Below are 22,500 nucleotides of genomic sequence, written 5' to 3' on the forward strand. Positions count from 1 at the left end.
ATATATTGAAATCACAGCTTGTCCCCTTCAAAGTAGTTTCCCTCCAGTCTCACACTTGTCCATCCTCTTCTTCCATGCTTCGATGCACCCCAGAAGGCTTCTTCTGGAATCCTCCGGAGCTCTGTCGTCATGGCCCTTTTGATGGCCTCCACATCAGGAAATTGGTTCCACTTGACCACCCCCTTGAGCTTGGGGAATAGGAAAAAAATCACAAAGGGCCAAGTCTGGCGAATACGGGGGTTGCTCCAGAGTTGGCACGTTCCTCTCTGCCAGAAACTGTCGGATGCTCAGGGTACTGTGAGCAGGGGCATTGTCATGGTGGAGCACCCAGGCGTTGTTCTCCCACAGATCCTTCCTCTTGTCCCTGACTGATCTCATGAGGTGCCGGAGGATATCCTTGTACACGTATTGATTCACTGTTTGACCCTGTGGTAGAAACTCAAAATGGACGATGCCCTTGATGTCAAAAAACATGATGAGCATCATCTTGACCTTCGATTTCGACATCCTTGCTTTCTTTTGTCTTGGTGATGCCGGACTTTTCCACTGACAACTCTGCCGTTTGGTCTCAAGATCATATTCGAATATCCACGATACATCACCAGTAATGACTCTCCCGAGCAGGTCTGGATCGTCCTCAAGGTGCTCAATAATGTCTTGACAGACAGTGACTCTTTGCTATTTCTGGTCCGTGGACAACAGCTTGGGGACCATCTTTGCACACACCTTGAACATTTCGAGATTTTCAGTGAAGATGCTCCAGACAGTGTCCTTGTTGATAGAAAGTTCCTCAGCAATCATCCGCATCGTGAGTCGATAATCTGCGTGCACCATCTGCTTCACGTGCTCGTGTCCGCCGTTCTGCTCATTGCAGGTCTTCCAGACCGTGGATTGTCTTCAACCTCCTCCCGTCCCTCTTTGAACCTCTTGTGCCATTCAAATGCATGTGAACGTGACATCGTTTCTTCCCCGTAGACTTGCTGCAGCATTGCGAAGGATTCGGAAGGTGTTTTGCCAAGCTTGACAAGAAACTTCAGATTGGCTCTCTGCTCACGACTCATAGCGCGACGACTCAGACTAGACAACGTGCAAAGCACAACCTGTTAAAAATCACACAATGAGTGCAGTTAACCATCACCAATCATATATATTGCTGGAATGTTGCGAAAGACTGTGACGCAACCCGTTCATTCAAGTAGTGTACATGGAGCACACAGCAGGCTTAGTCCCATCACTATATATTGGGTCGCCAAAATAGTTGGGTCGCCAAAATAGTTGGGTTGCCGAAATAGGTGACCCTTATTGTCAGTAATTCTGTCTGTTTGTTTGGATGTTTGTTCGTTTGTCATCAGCATAATTGGTAGTAAACATGGGCGGACTTTGACCAACCTCGGGTGGTAGGTCAGTCTTATGACCTAGTGGTTTGGAAATTGTGATGGTTGCTCGGGACGCTTTGGTTCCCTAGCAACAACCGTAAAACCTTCAAAATCGGTACCGTTCAGGCGAAATCAATTCCGAAAGCCATTATCCCACGTAGGGTTATGAAATTTGCCACAAATGATCTACAGGTGATGCTTTATCAAATATATTCCGGTTTTTGTGATATATGGAATACTTTACCCGCAGCGCACCGCACAATTGGGGTATGCGTGAAAATTGGAGAAAATTGAAGGCCCCCTAACGAGCAGGTGAGTGCATCAATACGAATGAAACTTTGCAGGTTCATGGTACTCAATGAGTACTTCAACTTTGCCTCAGGACATATTGACCGATTTCGCTTAGGTCAGGGGTCAAAGGTCAATTCCTGCAAAAATCAATAATATGCGAGAGCTGGAGGTGCCTTCGCGCAAAATGCTACTCCTCGGGTTATGGTCGGATGGTCATGAAAATTCACACTAATCGTCTAGAATACATTGTGCACAAACGATCAAGCCGGATTTTCGATTTAGATCTTTGTTCACCCACAGCACCCCCTCGAACTTTGGGGATTTCCGATTTCAAACCGCAGTTTCGGTACTTTTCATTCAAATGGATACTGAGTCGTTATCAGTAGATGGAACTGGATGAGATTTGATATGCATAATCTTCAGGTGATTCCCTATCCGCTATATGACATCCATTTTGCTCTATATCTTATAGTTTGCATGCTTGGCGACCCATCGCCACCTAACGGCTTGTATATCCTATAAGTGTGTAAAAACATCATGAAGCTGCATGCGTTTGAAGCCTTCAAATCCATTGGCTGGAGAGCTGGCTTGACTGCACCCACAATAATTGTCAGGAAGAAAATCATTCGGCCACCACGTTGGTTTTCTGGTCAGCCTAAGATTCACAATTTGAATTCTCCAACCTCTGCAGTATAACCACAAAGTATTCTACATGAACAGAAGCAGTAAGCATGGTTTTGCTTCATGTACGGCAAGCGGGGTTATTTTTTATTTTGGGGAGCAATTGAGGCAGTGGTCTGGTCAATACCCCGCCAAATAAAGGAATGAGCAATTTGCATAACAAATTCTGGTTTGTGGTTCGTAATTTCGGTTTTAGCTTGACTTAAGGCTTGAATAGTGTGTCAATACAGAAAGGTCGCCTGCAATCATCAACGATCGACTACTACAGGAAACAATTGCAGGATCACACAATACGGTGCTTATTCCAAACATTGCAATGCAGCCCACTGACGAGTCCTTTCCATTTGTTTGACAATGATGTCAGTTTCCAGTACAGCTTGCATTTGGCATAACGATAAACAAGGATCTGTGTGATCCAGTTTTCACATCTGGCCAACTATATATTGTTGCTTCCCACATTTGACATCCTCAAAATATTTGGTTTATAGTTGCAGCAGATTCCTTCAATAAAACAAAAAATGTGTCTGAGAGAAGTGCTTGAACATTTTTGACATGACAATCTTTAAAACCTTTTTGAAAGCAACACTGCAACAAGCAGTCTATGACTTTGATTGAGGTATGGACTCTGATTCAACATGACTTTGATTGAAGCATGCTAACTGCTTTGGGAAGCAAAGACAAGCTGTTATGAGTCTGTCCTTATCCTTTTGTTGGAGCATCAGATTCTCTTTTGCCATGATGAAGGGTCTATGCTGGAAATATCAACTCCTGCTTGCTCCCCATGGCGATTAACATACCTTGATCAACATCCTGTTCATTTCATCAATTATTCTGCCTGTCTGACAACACAAATCGACAGTTGCGTTCACCAGCAGGACTATGTCTTCATGCTACAAATATCAAAATAGCCTAGGTGATATATTGTGTGTGCCCATAAACATGGATCGGCTAATTGTCAATTGTTCTTAGCAATAACAGAAATAAACAGAAAAAAAAAAATCTTGACTCCCTGAACCTCCACCAAGAAAAATTAATGTTCATGCATTAACACATACAATGGCAAACACACACACACACACACACACACACACACACACACACACACACACACACACACACACACACACACACACACACACACACGGAGGCCACTCAGCCCAGCATGCCTGTACAATATCTGCCTGCCAGCAACTCAAACGAGACAAATACAGTCGTGGTTTGGGGGGGGAGTGTTGGTAGGAGTTGAAGGGGGAGGTGAGTAGTGGGGGAGAGCATAGAAAGGAGGAAAGGAAAAGGACATAATGAGGGAAGTGGAAGGAATGTATTTAAGAGACAAGACACCAACCTCCATAACATAATATAACAACGTATTGTAAATAAGATTTAAAAAATAGGGGTGGTAGGGCACGTCCCAATATCCAGACAGCACAACCGGCAAAAGACAGCCATAAATATCACATCACACAAGCCAGTCTTGAATGAACGACTGTCCCAACCGATGCCCTCATATCCCTCTGTTAGTGAACACTTTCCACATCGACAATATTAAGTTGGCAACACACCATGTAGGTGTTTGGTGACATAGGTGTTACACAATGGCCAAAAGCATCAAAATTTCAAGGTTTGCACTTGAACATAATATTTCCAAATACTTTTTCAAAGGATCCAAGAAATATCAACATTATTTTTTTCTGAATTGTACAACATTTTCAAAATGGCTGCCAGAACTCGATGTACGGCATCAAATGGTACAGTTTGAGTACTTTCCAATAATATTGACGCAAAGGCTTTAACACAAAATGTACTTTTAATTATTCTGCATACCCATGGTAGATGAAACAAAGTAACAAAGACAAAAAAAAATCCCAGACATATCATACATCCGAGGTATAAACACTGGATGTTTGGTATTTTTGGCCAGCAACTAACACTCATGTCACTAAGGAAGTCCACTTCTACAAACCCCCACTAAATAATATTTTCAAAATGGCTATTTCTGAGGTTTTTTTTGACAAATATAAAGGTTAATGACTTTACTACTTATTTTTTCAGGTAATGGATTGGAATTTATGTTCTTTATGCCAAAAAGATGATGGGAAACCAGTTACGGCAACTACTAAAGGCAGAAGCCGAGATGCTCTTTCTGTATTCAATAATTTCCTCAAAAACGCTTTCCAATTCAAAAAAACAAGTGGATGCTTTGCCTCTACAACTACAATTTGACGTTGAATCTTCACCACAGCTGCTTCTTCAAAATAACACAAGGTGGCACAAGACATGCCACATGACATTCAGCCATGAAAAACTCAGAGGAGCAAAAGAGAGGGCCCAAAAAAAGGAAAACACCGGATCTTAATCGTACCAACGAAGATCAGAGGAGATCAAAGAGAATGTCAACACCGTCAGCTGTGAAGACCAACAGGTGTATTTTTGTGACAATGAATTGGGGGAAACTGATCAATTATTCAACAAGGTGTGCAGAGGAGTCCTCGAGACGCATGACTACATCCTCCATAAAATGTATGTCAAAAGACCGAATGAGATTGGTTTTGATATTTTGATTAACACAACTGGTGTGAAAGACCACATTTTGAATCATTTCAGCAGATTAGGACTGCAAAAAATTAATATAAGCATCCAGTCAAACCTACGACATTAATATTTCCAGATGGGATCAAATAATTGCTGGTGGATAGAAAAATATTCAGGAACTATGAAGACGAAGCATATTAATTTGCAAAAGCTGCTCGCATTTGCCATGATGAAATTCTTTCAGGGGAGTTTACAGATCCTTTTTCTGGAAATTACACTAAACATTGCCAGCACCCACTTCCTCTGAGTAAACGAGGCAATGCATGTTTTGTTGACAGCGATCGCGGCAGTGGTCTAATATACATCGCCCAATGATCGTACGTTCTCATAATGCAGAGGAAAGAAAATAGTGAAATCTTTAATAATAACAATAACTATTGGTTTTCGCCTGACTTTTCAAGGCTCATCAACAAACTTATGGACATGTAATTCACATATTATGAGAAGTAAATAAACATTAGAGGCTGCCAAAATCAGCTTGGTAGTGGAATGCCAGTGTACGTCATGAATTAGTCCGTAGGCCAGGGAAATTCCCGAGATACATGCTTTTTTATTTATTTTTTACTTCTGTATGCATGCATTTTATGTTATGTACATATACACGTTAAAGTTATATGAAATGTACATGACCACTTTCATAAAATCAACATCACCTCTGAGTTTATGTACATTCAAAAAAACTAAAACAACGTGTTGAAAACTATATGCTGTTGCGATGTCCAGGGGTGTGTTCAGTTTCCAAACCAACCGTGAGTTGTCAATGGTTTTGAATGGAGTGCTTGCTTGAGTGCTGAAGCCACTTGGCGAGTGCGCCACAAGAAACTTGGTAACTGAACACACCCCAGATTCATTGCATGGTGATGAGGATAAACATCTCTACCGTGATTTATTTTGGCCAGGTTGATGAATTCGCCCCTCAGGGGGCAGATTTTGACATGACCCGTGGCAAGTTAGAGGTTGGTCGGAATGAAAGTGGGTTTTTTATTTTAATTATTTATTTTTCCAAAATGTGTTTAAAAACCCTGTGAAAATTCCTTTGTGAGAGGAGTGAGGGGTAGGGTGGAGGTGGGAGGAGGGAGGGGAATGGGTTGGTTTGGAGTCTGGAGGCAATGCTGGGTAGACGTGTTTGTGTGTGTGTGTGTGTGTGTGTGTGTGTGTGTGTGTGTGTGTGTGTGTGTGTGTGTGTGTGTGTGTGTGTGTGTGTGTGTATGTGTGTGTATGTATGCATGTATATATATATATATATATATATATATATATATATACATATATATATACATATATACATATATACACATATATATATATATGATACACTCCAGTGATTTGTGAGGATGCCTTATCAACCCTATCACAGCTATTGCTGCACTATTTGTAAAAAAGTGCCATCTGCCACATTGTCCAACACCCCACCAATCACAACCAGGAGGCATCACCATCATTTTTAGCAGTTGGGAGTAACAATGAAGATGATTCCTCCATTCTACGACATGGACGAATGTCGTGACAATACCATCATGATGACAAGCCCAAATAACGGTGAGTCGACTCAGTTGCTATGCTTTTCATCTGTTTGTTAACAGCATTTGACGTTGGCATCTTTACAGTGTGGGAGGTCCTTCTGGGGCTGCAGTCATGACGTTGACATGGTGGTACTGAGCTGCGTTTGACTAGGTCAGAGAACAGAGGAATCATCTTCATCGATACAGGGTGGAGCAGAAAAAACGGGCAATTTCAAAAACTCAGTAGTTAAATAAACATTTTGTATTTGCCAAATTGCAAATATGCATCTTAAAGTATGGAGCATTCCATGCATTTCTTGAAGATCACATCCTCAAGGTGACCTTTGTCTCTACACAGGCATTCCTCTAGTCTTCCATGCATGCTTCCCATGACATTATAGCATTTTCAAAGAAATTCCGGCAATTTTTTGACGGTATTAGGTCATTGGTATGATGTGGACAAGAGGATGTCGGGTGATGTCATAAGATGACGTAACACGTTGACATAGCAGGGTGACGTGTAATTTTCCCAGTATACCGATACCCGGAAAATTGGTTTATAAAATCTACCGTTTCTCTGCCCCACCCTTGTATTAGCAAAAGTACATGTCTCCAGTGATGGGAAAAGCAAGCAAAAATACACATCCACGGTGACGGTGAAATTTTAAGTTAATTCATCAATTCAAATTATTTAATGAAATTATTTATTTTCAAAAGGTTAATTGCGTCACAATAAAAAATCCGCCCGTTTCAATTTGCAACTATTGGTCGACCTGTTTACCAAAAAAATTTGATTACTTTGGCCTCAAAGCATTCTCTGAGACCATGGCCAAATAGCCCATGTTACTTCCCATACAAAGTTTTATCTGAAACCCAAGTATGGAGTTTGTAGCTTTAAAGATATGGCTGTGAATAAAGAAAAAACCCAGAAAGAGAGGGAGACAGACAATCGTATGCACATATATATATATATATATATATATATATATATATATATATATATATATATATATATATATATATATATATAGATATCAATGAGCTAGTACTGATAGTACTAATAGCTAGTACAGTAGTCGTACAGGCAAAGGTCCTGTATGCTCAATATTATTTCATACCTTTAATGGATGCATTGGGAACTTCCAAATAGAGGTTCCATGATGGATCACCAAGTTGAGCAAAATCTCGCATCTTCAGGTAGCTGATGGTAAGTCGGATGATGGAAGCTTTGTCCAACTGGCTTGTGATGGCTCCCGGAAGAGGAAGCATCTTTGCAAGTTCGTAAAACTCGAAGTTCTCCTTTCCTCGCCGTGACCGTGCCGCGTCTCGCGATTTCTCTTTCCGCAGAGCCTGCAGTCTGACATGAATAAAGAAGAAACAATGCGGAGTGCTGTCATAATCACAATTGTCTCCCTAGGATCGGACACTGCAAAGCTGGTGGTGTATTTCATCATGCTACTGTTGGTGCGTTTTAATCATTTAATGTTTTTCCATCTCAAGCAACAGAACTGCATTACCTTTCAAAGACCTGTCACAAGTAACAAACACAGATCACTGAGCCATCCCAGCGAGGAAATTTCGCTTGAGGAATAATTAAAAGGCATAAAGTAAAATCATGTTTTCATCGCAGTTAATTTTTACTGTTTGCTTCCAGTGAGCAGTTGATGGAAATGCATTTTCACAATGGAATTATTTTATTCAAAATTATATTAATGTATCATAATGTACCTTATTATCGACAGACTCACAGTATACATGACAATGTCTGAACAACACTTTAACTCAATCATATTGTTTGCGAAACCTTCCGTTCACAGACTATCGGAACAGAGAACACTCGAGGAGAACTCAACACCTTTCATGGAACAAAGGGAACCAACCTGGGACAGTCTTTGAAAGCAAGAGAACGACACCGTGAAGAAAATATGACACGGTAATGATGCCAGAAAAAAAAAATTGTGAATGAGAGCGATAATGAGTTTCGTGAGTGAATAAAGAATGAAGTAATTAATCATGCACTTTGCTAAAAGGTTTTGGCTAAAAACAAATTATAATGAGAGTTCTATTTATGGGGCTGGCAGAATAGCTTGGAGCTATGTGCATTCGCCTTTGAGCTGTCTACTCTGGGTTCCAATCTCGATCCAACTCTCAACTGCCACACTACTGGCTTTTCACAGGCAGGGCGAGGCATCAATGTGTGCGCCGTCCGTCAGAAGGTCGTTAAGCTGGAGGACTCGTCTGGTCTACCAGTACTGGTTGTTGGAAGAAATGTCAAGATACTACTTCAGCAGCAGCAACACTCTCTAAAGTGTTTATTGTGATGATGATGATGAAGATTTGTATTTCTGAATAAAAGGTATTACAGATCAATAAAACCTAAATGGTACAAGGAATTAGTGAAAATCAACATCTCTCTGGCTGTTCTCAGAGAGCTGCCTCAACACCGGCGAGTCTTGCATTTCACTCAAGCAGATTGGCAGGGCCTGCAAACAGCCATCTACATATCTTCAGGACTAGTCTCCCATATCTACTGCCCCTGATATTAATCCAGCCTGGGAATTCTTCCACAGAAACCTGCTCTCTCTTATGCACACATTCATCTCGCCCACAGTGATCTTACCTTTATAACCAGCAATAGTACACTCAATCCTGTGGTGAGGCAGTTGCTCAGAAACAACTTGCCTGCTCTTCCTGGAAAGGAAATCTGATGGAAGATAATCTCAATGCATTCCAAAAAGGCCACAACAAGTGTGCATTCACTCTCAGGAGAGCCAGAAAACAACATCTGTCCAACCTCAAGAATTAACTTTCAAACTTCTCTCACTTCTCTCAAACCTGGTGGCACCTAGTTAAGTCTGTCTCTGGAGTATGCTCGCCTTCCATTCCTTCCCTCACTTAAAAAAAAACTGCACCACAACCGACTTCGCTCATGAGAAGGCCTCAATTCTGATGATCTGAGGTGTTTTCTTCCAAATCTTGTCCCCCACCAACCTCGCTCTCTGTACCGATCCTTCCCAGTCACACCCAACTACTCCTGGACTATTTGGCTTTTGCACCTGAGAAGGTGGATAAGCTTCTGGCAACCCTTGACTCTGATTCTAAACTGGACTGAATGGCATCAGCTCACATATCCGAAAGTCTTGCTCTGTTATTCTTGCAGTCCACTTTCTGCGCTTGTCATCCTATCATTTGCACGATGTCAACTTCCACCTGCTTGGAGGTCAGCCAACATCACTACACAACATAAAAGGTGCAAAAACCGACCCACTTAACTACAGACATAGCTTACTTCCAATCATCAGCAAATATTTCCATTTCTCCAATGGACTGATCTCAGATCATCAGTTCAATTCATAAAATGTCACCCTGCCTTGGAAATGCTCTGCCTTGGAAGGTCTTTAATATCAGACATGGATCAGGGATGTCTCGCCAGGAAGACCTCATACTTTCGACACAGTCTGGCATCTCACCTTGCTCTCGAAATGCTATGCCTATGGCATCCAAAGCCAACTCCACACATGCCTTACTGCCTTCCTCTACTCTCATGGCCAATGTGTGGCTCTCAACAGAATCCCTTCATCTCCTCTAACTGGTAAGGCTGAAGTGCCACAGGGCAGTGTTCTCGAACAGTCTTATTCCTGATCTTCATCAATGATCTCTCTGTCTCTCTCGAAAAATCATATATATATGTATATATATATATATATATATATATATATATATATGTATATGTATATATGTAAATATATATATATATATATATATATATATATATATATATATTTATATTTATGTATATATATATATATATATATGTATATATATATGTATATATATATATGTATATATATATATATATATATATATATATATATATATATATATGTATATATATATATATATATATATATATATATATATATATATATATATATATATATATATATATATATATATATATATATATATATATATATGTATATATATATATATATATATATATATATGTATATATATATATATATATATATATATATATATATATGTATATATATATATATATATATATATATATATATATATATATATATATATATATGTATATATATATATATATATATATGTATATATATATATATGTATATATATATATATATATATATATATATATATATTTATGTATATATGTATATATGTATAGAAATATATGTATATATATATATATATATATATATATATATATATATATATATATTTATGTATATATGCATATAGAAATATATGTATATATATATATTTATGTATATATGTATAGAAATATATGTATATATATATGTATATATACATATAGAAATATATGTATATATATGTATATATATATACATATAGAAATATATGTATATATATATATATATATATATATATATATATATATATATATATATATATATATATATACATACATATATTTCTATACATATATACATAAATATATATATATATATATTTCTATACATATATACATAAATATATATATATATACATAAATATTTATATATATATATATATATATATATATATATATACATATACATACATATATATATATATATATATATATATATACATATACATACATAATATATATATATATATATATATATATATATATACATATACATACATATATATATATATATATATATATATATAGTCCACAAGGGGAAAACCAGAGATGTCACTTTTTATAAATTTCAGGGTCGTTGCACCTGCCAAAAGTTGGCAACATAAGGTTTCCTCTCACAATATTACTTTAACAAATAACCAAGGGTGTCACATAATTTACATGGTATAAAGTTTAGCCGTGGAATGAAAAAACAAGTGTTGTCAAAGCTGAACAAGTAGAAACCCAGAGTTGTCAGTACTTTACTCCTGGTTATCTCCCTTTCATTCATGTTAACTGTTCCAACATAATATTCAGAGTTGAGAAACTAAAAAATGAAAGGTTGTAAAACTTTCACAGCATAAATTCTGAGCACTACAATAGCCTATTTGGTTGTATTCTGGAAATATTATTTTTGAACACAGGTTTTGTGTTCTGCAAAGTATTAAAATTAAAGTTTTCACTCAGATAAGATTGGCTTTCTGCGTCATTCATGTAAACTGTTCCATCATAATATTCAGAGTTGCGAAACTAAGTTATAAAAGGTTGTAAAACTTTCACAGCATAAACTCTGAGCACTACAATGGCCTATTTGGTTATATCATGGGCTCCGTAGTTGGTGCATATTGTGGTTCAAGCCTAGTCAAACCTTTATTGTGACTTTTATTGGACCCACGCCATGGCTTAATGGTTAACGTGTCTGAGTACCCATCCTCATTCGATGTACCCACCGCCCAATCAACCTGCTAAGGTATATGAGGGAGTCACATGAGATGACTTCGGCTATCGCGGAGGTGGTTTATCCTTGGTTTTCTCCCGGTTTTCCATCATATTAAGTAGTACGGAGTAAGAAATGAAGAATCTGTCGTCATATAAGCGAAATACCCTTGAGTATGGCGTTGAACACCAATGAAACAAAAAAACAATGACCGTTTAATGTTGAAAAAAATAATCTGTGATCACCTTGTCAGGTCAGGTTCGATCTGTGACCTGCTACAGGTATCATGTAAACCTGTACTAACCTGTTCCATGGTCGGGTTGTCGGCGACTAAACCGTCTCCCCCACCAGATTTTCTGGTGAGGAGGGTGTTTGGATATGGACACCCAGCAGGATTAAAAACAAAACCTGTCAAAGGGCGGAGGAGCTCCTTGTGAGCCAACGGCCATCCATATCTAGTGCCCAACTGTGTCTGCGGACGTCCTCCTGCAGTTGGGTCACTTCTTATTAGGAGGTTGGTGGCAGGATTTGCACTCAAGCCACCGTAAAACCCTTCATTCCGCAAAACGCAAAAACGCAAAAAAATCTGAAAACCCACTCCGTGGGAGTACCTCCTGTGCAGCTTTCCTTCGCAGGGCAGCTCATTGGATGACGGGTTTGGGGCAAAGCCTTCGGGACCCCCAATCTTTGATGAAAGGAGGGAAACCACGGGGTAACATCCCTGGGTCAGATTGCGGGAGAGTGTGTCGGAGTGGTGCTGAGGCCACCAGACGGCGGTCTCCTTGGGTTAACCTGAGGCAGTCCCTTCGGGTGGGTGCCTGGAATGTCCTATCCCTAAGAGAGGATGATCACCTGTCTCTGTTATCATCTGAGCTCAAGCGTTTGGACATCGGGATTGCAGCTCTCTCTGAGGTTCAGAGACCGGATTGTGGCGAGATAATGGTGGGTGGTTACACCTACTATTGGTCTGGTCGCTCTGGTGGTTACCATACCCAAGGAGTTGCTGTAGCTGTGTCCAATAAGCTGACCCCAATGATAATTGAGGTAACACCGGTCAACGAGCGTATTATGAGATTAAGGATTCGTCACTCCTTAGGTGTCATTTCCCTGGTCTCTGTTTATGCTCTGACTGAGGCGAGTGATCTCACCGTGAAGGATGCATTCTACGCCACACTCGAATCTGTGGTTGATCAGTGCCCCACACGAGATACACTTCTTGTCTTGGGGGTTTTTCAATGCATCGACTGGAACTGATAGGGATGGTTATGAGGTGTGTGTTGGTCCCCATGGGTCAGGAACTCTGAACCAGAATAGCACTAAGTTCCTTGACTTTGCAAGAAGTCATGGACTTAGGGTGGCTGGTTCATAGTTTCAGCGCGCACAAGCTCATCGCTGGACTTGGTATTCCAACGCTGGCGGTGTGGCAAAGGAGATTGACCATGTCCTCATTGATGGTCGTTGGAGGATGATCCAGAACTGCACGGTCTACCGGAGTGCTCAGTTCTTCAATACTGACCACAGGCTTGTTGTAGCAACTTTAAAGCTGCACCTTAAATCCTGGAGAATGGTACCATCCCGGCCTAGGCTGGACGTTGGCAAGCTCAGGGATGAGAGAGTAGCTGAGGAGTTTGTGAACAGGCTGAGTGGACACTTGGGGGGTCTGGGTGCTTTGGGGGGTCCTGAAGAGTTGTGGAGCGCCTTCAAGACCACCGTCCTTGATGTTGCCGGTGGATGCCTTGGAGCTCACCGCAGGGCAAAGAAGAATTTTGTCTCTCAAGGGACACTGGATACCATTGACCAGAGTCGCAGGGCCAGGCTGAATGGCAGAGCTGAGCTGTTCAGGGAGCTGAGGCGTAAAACTGTACGTGCACTGAGCGTGGACAAGGAGGCCTATGTGCGAGGAATCTGTGAGGGGGTAGAGCATCACCTGTGGACAGGTGATTCTCATCCCGCTTACAGGGGAATTCGCGCATTACGTTCATCCAAGCCCATCCCTCGGAGCACTGCAGTTCGAGCAGAGAGTGGTAGGCTCTTGACAGAGGAGTCTGAAGTGAAGGCCCGCTGGGCTGGTTACTTTGAGCGGTTGTACCAGGCTGATCCCCCAGCTGTCGAGTTAGACGTCAACGGTGTTACAATCCCTGTTGCTGACCCTCGAATCAACTGTGGTCCACCTTCGCTTGTGGAAACACGGGCTGCGGTGAACCAGGATGGTACCATTCTCCAGGGATCTGTGGCATCCATGCCGAACTTCTCAAGGCTGGTGGAAATGCTGCACTTGTGTCGTTGCATGCAGTTTTGTGCTCTGCCTGGAACACAGGCATCATCCCAACTGACTGGAAGATGGGCCTTGTTGTCCCTCTCTGGAAAGGGAAGGGTGATCGCCAAGACTGAAACAACTACCGAGGGGTGACGCTGCTCTGAGTGCCGGGCAAGGTCTTTGCTCGGATAATTCTTGATAGGGTTCGCCACCATCTGCTTGAGCACCAGCGTCCAGAGCAGTCAGGCTTTACACCAAAGAGGTCAACGATTGACCGTATCCTTGCCCTTCGTGTCCTCACCGAACGCAGACGAGAGTTTTGGCAGGGGCTGCTTGCAGCCTATGTTGATCTCTGTAAAGCGTTCGATTCAGTGAATCGAGATGTCCTCTGGAGGATTCTTGGTCTTCGTGGGGTGCCACCAAAACTGATCGATCTGATGTCTGAACTCTACTCTGGTACTGAGAGTGCTGTGAAGTGTGGTGGTACCATCTCTGACTTATTTCCAGTTGTTACTGGAGTTCGTCAGGGATGTGTACTTGCCCCCACACTTTTCAGCACTTGTATGGACTGGATTTTAGGGAGGATGTCGGAGAGATCAAGTTGCGGTGCATCGCTTGGGAATGTCAAGATCTCCGACCTTGATTTTGCAGATGATGCAGTCATCTTTGTGGAGACTTTAGACATCCTTTTGGGGGCCCTCGAGGTGCTGAATGAGGAGTCGGAGCTGCTGGGATTACGGGTTTCTTGGGTCAAAACTAAGATCCAGGCTTCCGGTGACATCTTGGATGCTGCTGTCCTGTCTGTTTGTGGTGAGGATGTTGAGGTCGTGGAGAGATTCACTTACCTTGGCAGTGATATTCATGTCTCTGCTGGCTGCGAGTCAGAGGTCAATAGACGTCTGGGTCAGGCCTGGGGAGTCATGGATTCACTGGATCATGGGGTGTGGCGCTGTCGGTACCTGTGCGGGAGGACGAAAGTCCGCGTCTTCAGGTCCTTGGTACCTCCAGTCTTGCTTTATGGATGCGAGACTTGGACTCTGACCAAGGATCTGAGACGGAGACTTAATTCCTTTGGTTCTAGGTCTCTTCGGAGAATCCTTGGCTATCGCTGGTCGGATTTTGTGTCCAACGAGCGGTTGCTGAGAGAGACTCGGATGAGATTTGTTACCTGCATAGTCCGTGAGCGTCAGTTGTGGCTGTATGGACATGTGGCTCGTTTTCCTGATGCTGATCTTGCTCACCAGATTCTCTCAGCGAGGGAGTCTCATGAGTGGAGGAGGCCAGTGGGCCGACCACGTGCCTCGTGGTTGCAGCAGGTTGACCATCATCTCAAGGAGATGGGGATGGGCCTGGCATCTGCCTGGGGGATGGCCAGACGGAGGCCCCTGGCGTACCGGCGGAAAGTGGATGCAGCAACATGCTGTTCTGGCACATGCTCCCATACCTGACCTGACCTGTGATCACCAAAGTCATGTAATGTATGCTAATAACCAACAAGCATGAATTTGCTACACATCCTGGGTTAAAATTGCATGGCAATTATTAAACAAGGGAATAACCAGTGATGTCAGTTTGCAACATTGATTCGTTCTTTGCTCTGAAATTAAATAACACAGAAGCTTGGCAAATGCTACATGCTTAATTTGATCGGCCAATGATCACGCTTCCTTTTACTGGAAAAGAAATCTATATGACAGTTATTAAACAGTCCACCAAAGTCTTGAAACTTTGTTTTTCAGTTTCTTCAAAATTGACTTCTCCTGACATCTCTGGTTTTCCCCTTGTGGTCTTCATATATGTATATATACACACACACACACACACACACACACACACACACACACACACACACACACACACACACACACACACACACACACACACACACACACACACACACACACACACACACACACACACACACACACACACACACACACACACACACACACACACACACACACACACACACTAACATATATATCCTGATGACTCCACCCTCTGACATGACATCCATCATCCTTCAGACAGACAGGCTGCACCCTCTTCCCTCTCTTCAGACCTTGACAAAATCACAAGCTGGTCAAATACCAGGAATGTGTCTTTCAATCCTGACAAATCCCACACCTTCAATATGTCTCTCTGAAAGGACCATCTGGCAAACCCTCCCATCTACCTTAACAATCCTCGAGGAAGTTCAAACACTCAAACGCCTGGGTCTCACTATCCGCTACAATCTTTCTTGGGCAAACCACATTTATAAGTTGGCCTCCAAAGCCAGTCATCGACTCGGCAACCTGCATTGTACAAAATCCTTCCTGGGTACACCTGAATTCCTGTCTTCCTACAAGGACTTCATCTATAGCTTAATGAGTACTCCTTTTCTATTTGGGACTGACACCCCACCCCTCACACCTTGCTCAAAAGAAGCCATGTAAACGAAGGCCTTCAATATTATTGGAATCTCCCATGATGAAGCCATTGAGTCGATGGGCCTATCATTTTCCCATTGCAGACAGGTCGGTGGTCTCTCTGTCTTCTTAACGCCTCTTTTCTTGTCTTGCACCCTCTGCTCTTTCTGTGCTTTGTCCCACCAGGTATCTGCAGGATGCACATGATCCACCAACAATCTCTTTCCGGTGAAATTCCCAAAATCCAGAATCACTGCTCACCTCCACTCATTCATTCCTCTTTTTTTCCTGCCTGTTGAACCAACTTCCACATTATCTTCAATCTCATTCTTCCATCCAGGTCTTCAAGACAGCTGTTCACCACCATTTTAGATCATTCCCCATCAAAACCATGATATTTTCTCCCCTCATTAACCCACCACAATCCCTCATTCTTCTAAATTTCCATTTTCTCCTTCCGGAGAGTTTGCTTCCGTATCCATTTTGTCCAACCCCTATGTCCTCCCCTCTGCTTCATTCCCCCCTACCCCCATGATTTGTCCTTGTCTCCCTCTTTTCTCCTTCAAACCTGCTGGTGGTGGTTCCCCCCTCTCTATATTGTCCCTTTTGTTCTGTTTCATCCTGATCTGTTCAGCGTTCTAGCTTTTCCACGATCCTACAAAAAAAAGAGAGGTCCCAACATACTCAAGTTCAGTTTCAAATATTAACAATAAAATAAAATCTGGAGACATCCTATGTCCTCAATGTAGCCATGATGTTTCCCTTACAAACAAACAAACAAAAAAATAAAGACGAATTCTCCCGAGAGCTCATTGAAATCTGTTGAGATTTTCATTACATTTCATGCAAAATTTCTTAACCCTTCAAGTTCTGCTTCCAAATTCCAAACTAACTGAACACCTCAACTCTTTTATTCTTCAATTCTCACACCCATGGAACTGCCTTCCTGAGCTGTTCAATTCTACTCTTCTATCCAGGGCTTAAATTAAGTCGAGTACACCCCATCTTTTGTCATTCCCAAATCTGACCCATGATCTTTATTACCCCCATTAACCTTTCCGACCACAATCATTTTACTTGGTAGTTTCACTGTCAGCCTGCCACCCCGCCGCACCACCTCCTCACCATCCTACCCGTCCTCCATCTCCTCTTTTAGTGTTTGTTCCTTCCCTTGATGTTTGTCCCACGTTTAATTCTGCCTTGTTCTTCCATGATCCTCACTTCTGTCATGAAACAAGAAAATATGCTAAAGATCGGTCCATTGTGACAGTGGTTGATAAAAAAATAATTTGAAAAAAAAATAAAAAAGATAGCTCCAGCGAACTATACCGCTGAGGTTATTTGCATTGATCAAATAATCCTGAAGAGTACTTCACTGAATCGGAAATTCATTTTTTAATAATTTTTTTCGTTGCCCGATTTGAACGAAACTTGATATTGAGCGTCAATGTGAAGAAAAAAACGTAGAAAAGAAAGTCGAAGAAATGATTGTGCGTGATCTTGAAAACACAATTTTATTTATTAATGAACATGGAAGTATTAGATCAAATGGCCATGCTTATTTTATGCTTAAAAATAAATCGTTCTTTGTCTATACAAAATGTTTGAGATTTTTAAATAAATCATTTCAAGAAAAAAGAAAAAGATAGCTCCAGCAAACTCTACCGCTGAGGTTGTTTGCATTGATCAAATTCTCCCGAAGAGTACTTGAGTGAATCGGGAATTGATTTTTTAAATCATTTTTTTCATTGCCCGATTTGAACGAAACTTGAAATTGCACACCACAGGAGAATTGTGAGTAAGGTGGGTCGAAAATATTTGTGCTATCATGTACCGTTTTGGCTGTATTCCCGGAACATACATACATACATACATACATACATACATACATACATACATACATACATATACATACATACAAGATGAGAGTTTTAGTAATATACTAGACGACCCGTGAACCTGTTGGGTTCCTGTTGTGACAGCGGTTGATGAAAAAATCATTTCAAGAAAAAAAGATAGCTCCAGTGAACTATACCGCTGAGGTTGTTTGCATTGATCAAATACTCCCGAAGAGTACTTGACTGAATCGGGAATTGCTTTTGAAATAATTTTTTCGTTGCCAGATTTGAACAAAACTTGATACTGCACACCGCAGGAAAATGGTGAGTAATGTGGGCCAAAATTTTTTGTGCTGTCGTGTAACATTTTGGCTGTATTTCGGGAACATACATACATACATACATACATACATACATACATACATACATACATACAAGATGAGAGTTTTAGTAATATGTAGAAGATAGATAGATGTACAAGTTTCTTTCCGGACGTTTTGACTCTGTGGAGAAAACAAAGATGTGTTTTTTTTTTGTCAAAACCCAGTATTTTCTTCCCAGGTAAGGACACAATCACTTTGAATGAAGTTTTTGTGAATTAGAATGTAATAAACGTTGTGACATTCATCATTGTTAAAAATGTCAATGTTTTTGGAAAACATTTTACAATTTGGGATAACCTTATTGAGAACACATAAATGTTTAGTATCGAGCCTCGACATTTTTTTTTCATTATTGCACTAATCATCCAAAATCATGTCAACAGACAAGTAGTAATGATTTTTGATTGAGACCTAAAGTGTGGTTAAAATAAATTCCAAATCTCTGGAAGCATAACCTACCTTTGGGCTGGCTTGGATTGAATGAAAGCCTCATGGTGTTTTAATGGATGCCAAAATGTGAAGTATACAGACGAGGAAACACGAAAACCTCATTGTAGGATTAAGGGAAATAGTGACAGCAGTGGTTGGGTAGCTCCCCCAAGGTGGATTGCAAGAGGCAAGCAGCATATGCCTGGAGGGTTCTAAGTCCCAGGGCACATATAAAAGGAACTACAGTTCTACTCGGTCACCTGTCCACAGTGGCAATGACAGCAAGAACTTTTGACAAGCATTACCCTGCCTATGTCATGCCCAGAAGAGCTGAACAAGTTGGTGAGGAATCTTGCACCTGTGCAGCAACTCAGTGTTTACAACTCGTCTAAAAAACATTCAACTTCTCAATATCATTGTCCAAAGATAAAATATGACTTTGCCCAATTAAAGCAGAGGGCCGTGGTCCGAGGCTCTAAATGCACTTCAATTTGTGATGAAAATCGTTTTTTGTTTGAAGATGGCAGAGCCAAGGAAGCTGTAAAGCTCCGACTGCTTAGCTGCTCATTATTCACAAATCAGAAGAGATCCAGCAGCTCAAATTTGAAACCTGCTCTGTATGCCTCTTTCTGATGTTAACTGAAGGACAAACCTGCTGGTGCTCAAATTAAGATTATCTTCGTTTCAACCCATCACAAGCCTATTGTTCGAACAAACAAAATAAACCATAAAGAAACAACAAAGAATGTAATCAACAAAATACAATAATATTGACAAGATGGAAACCTCCCACCATCCTTCCCTTCCACACATCTCTTACCCCACAAATTGCATCCTTTACGATGATAAAGTCACCACAACAAACTGATCATTAAAAAAACTACCTTAAACCTCAACTCCCTTTCCCAATATGTATTACGTCATGAGATTGTGACTCATCCACCCATTGTCAGACCATTCTTTTCCCACCATTTCCTCTCGTCTCCTTTCAGACTCGTATCATTCCCAACAACCTGTATACCTTTAATACTGGGATGGCCAATGATAGCTGTTGGAACCAACCAGCCACCATCTTGCTCCTTTTATGAACCAAATGAACCATTGTGATAGATAGCATTATTTCGCCTCAAGCTTACATATTCCTTATTACGGCAGCCCTTTTCCCATTATTACTTGCGAAAATCGAACATTTTTCAAGGACATCGGTTGGTCTTGTGCGTGATTCTGTTTGTCTGTCTGTCTGTCTGTTTGTTTGTTCGATTCTTCAAGTATATTGGTCAATCGATTTTGTTATTCTGTCTGTTTGTCTATCTCTGTTTGTCTATCTGTCTGTTTGTCTATCTGTCTGTTTGTCTATCTGTCTGTTTGTCTATCTGTCTGTTTGTCTATCTGTCTGTTTGTCTATCTGTCTGTTTGTCTATCTGTCTGTCTGTTTATTGCCTACAGGTCACAATTCTAAACCGATCCTCACAAAACTTCACCACATGGTCGAGTTTGCCATTGTTTGAGGTCAAAAGGTCAAAAGGCCAAAGGCCAACAAAAAAGTTGGTATTTCTCAAAACCTCAATTTTCATCCGATTGACTTCAAATTTGAAGAGGATATATATTTCAGGTCACTGGATTCAACCAGTTAATTATTTTTAACGTCAACATCGACCAGAAGGTCAACATAGTCCCAAGGTCAACAACTAAGGTAGTGTTTCTAAAATCCTCAATTTTCATCCGATTGTCTTGAAATTTGAAGAGGATTTGCACATCAAGCCACTGAATTCAAACACCAATAATTTTTGAGGTCAAATTTGTTTGATGGATTTTGCAAGTATCGTGCTATGCACGACGTTTTCTTCTTGTTTGTATGTTAATCACAGGTCACAATTTTAAACTGATCTTTACAAAACTTTACCACATGCTAGAGTTTGTCATAAGCAACAAAGCCATTGTTTTTGAGGTCAAAAGTTCAACAACTTTGTCAGATTTCTAAAATCCTCAATTTTCATCCGATTGCCTTGAAATTTGAAAAGGATGTATTTTTCAGGTCACTGAATTCAACCTGACAATTATTTTTGAGGTCAACATGGACAAAAAGATCAACATCGGCTAAAGGTCAACAATTTCGGTGGAGTTTCTAAAATCCTCAATTTTCATCCGATTAATTTGAAATTTGAACAGGATTTGCGTAACTGGAAACTGATATCAACAAATAAGTATTTTTGAGGTCAACATAGGTCAAAAGGTCAACATAAAAAGTTAACATAGGCCAAATTTCTAAAATTGTCAATTTCAATCCAATTGACTTGAAATTTGAAGAGGATTTGCATATTTAGTCATAAAATTCAACCAACAATTATTTTTAAGGTCAAATTTGTTTTATGGATTTCGCAAGTATCGTGATATGCATGGCCTCTTTCTTGTTAATATTTCTTATGAGGGCAGCCCTTTTTCTGACTATTTTCATTTTAAGCTTTTGTTTTCAGTTGAGCTGCGAATGTTTGTACAATCATCATATAGCAAAGTATTCATACCTTTCAAGCATCTACAGTCTTCACCAAAAGAGTTATTTTACAATCATGGCCTAATGAAAAGGATTATGCATTAAATGACTTTTAACTCTCTTGGAATTTCAGTGCAGACGAAAAGGGCAGATTGGGGTCTGAGCATGATGGGATATTTGGGACTCTGTACAACCTCGCAGGTCTTGGGCCGATCATGAAAGATCAGAAAGGTATTATCATTGCCCTTGACCCTACAATTGGTGCAGTTTATACTTATGCTACACAGTATTGTGACATTTTTAAAAGAACATTATGATCTCGACCCTGTAATTGACAGGTCGATTCTCATAATGGTAATTTGGATGACACCGTAATAGTTTCAAAAGTTTTGGGTCAATGAGCATAATATGAGAGGTTCATATCCTGACCCATCAAGATCTCTTCACCAGCTACAAATCTCAGGTCAGGAGTAAAATGGAATATTTCATGAGGATGATTTGGAATGTTAAACGAAAATGAATGCTGTAGAAACATCACTTAATTTATCATTATTATTCATCTGAACCTTTGGACTCGTATTCCTCATTGTGGGTGTTTTGAATTGTTCTTGACCATTTCTTATCGAAATGCCAAGAGAAATTTTGAATAATAATAAGAAGAATGATCTGGTTCTGGATGAGAGTAAATTTTGCTGTTTTAAACAAGATAAAACTTGGTTACTTCGGCATAATAAAGATACACGAAGGTTAGTTCAACTCAGAATCAGATATAAAATGGCTGATAATAAAAGAAATATTGAGAGGGGACATGATTATATTCAGAAGGAAGCATACTTTTTGATGAAAAAAGCCCATTTGCTGCAGATAA

At 40.4% G+C, this 22,500-nt stretch overlaps 1 protein-coding gene across 4 annotated transcripts in view; it reads right to left on the minus strand.

The window, feature by feature from the left end:
- The window catches only part of NPAS3 (neuronal PAS domain protein 3), a 476,441-nt gene that overhangs the window by 248,436 nt on the left and 205,505 nt on the right, over window positions 1-22,500 (minus strand). For 3 of the 4 annotated variants that reach the window (XM_085878121.1, XM_085878123.1, XM_085878120.1), the window contains exon 2: window positions 7,561-7,799. In XM_085878121.1, coding sequence (XP_085734247.1) covers window positions 7,561-7,799 — 239 coding nt within the window. Of the gene's footprint in view, window positions 1-7,560; window positions 7,800-22,500 lie in introns of those variants that run through there. The other variant, XM_085878124.1, reaches the window with a different exon arrangement.

The sequence above is a fragment of the Eptatretus burgeri genome, chromosome 4, assembly GCF_056783735.1.
Source record: "Eptatretus burgeri isolate ZD-2024b chromosome 4, Ebu_testis_v1, whole genome shotgun sequence".
NCBI classification, from domain to species: domain Eukaryota; kingdom Metazoa; phylum Chordata; class Myxini; order Myxiniformes; family Myxinidae; genus Eptatretus; species Eptatretus burgeri.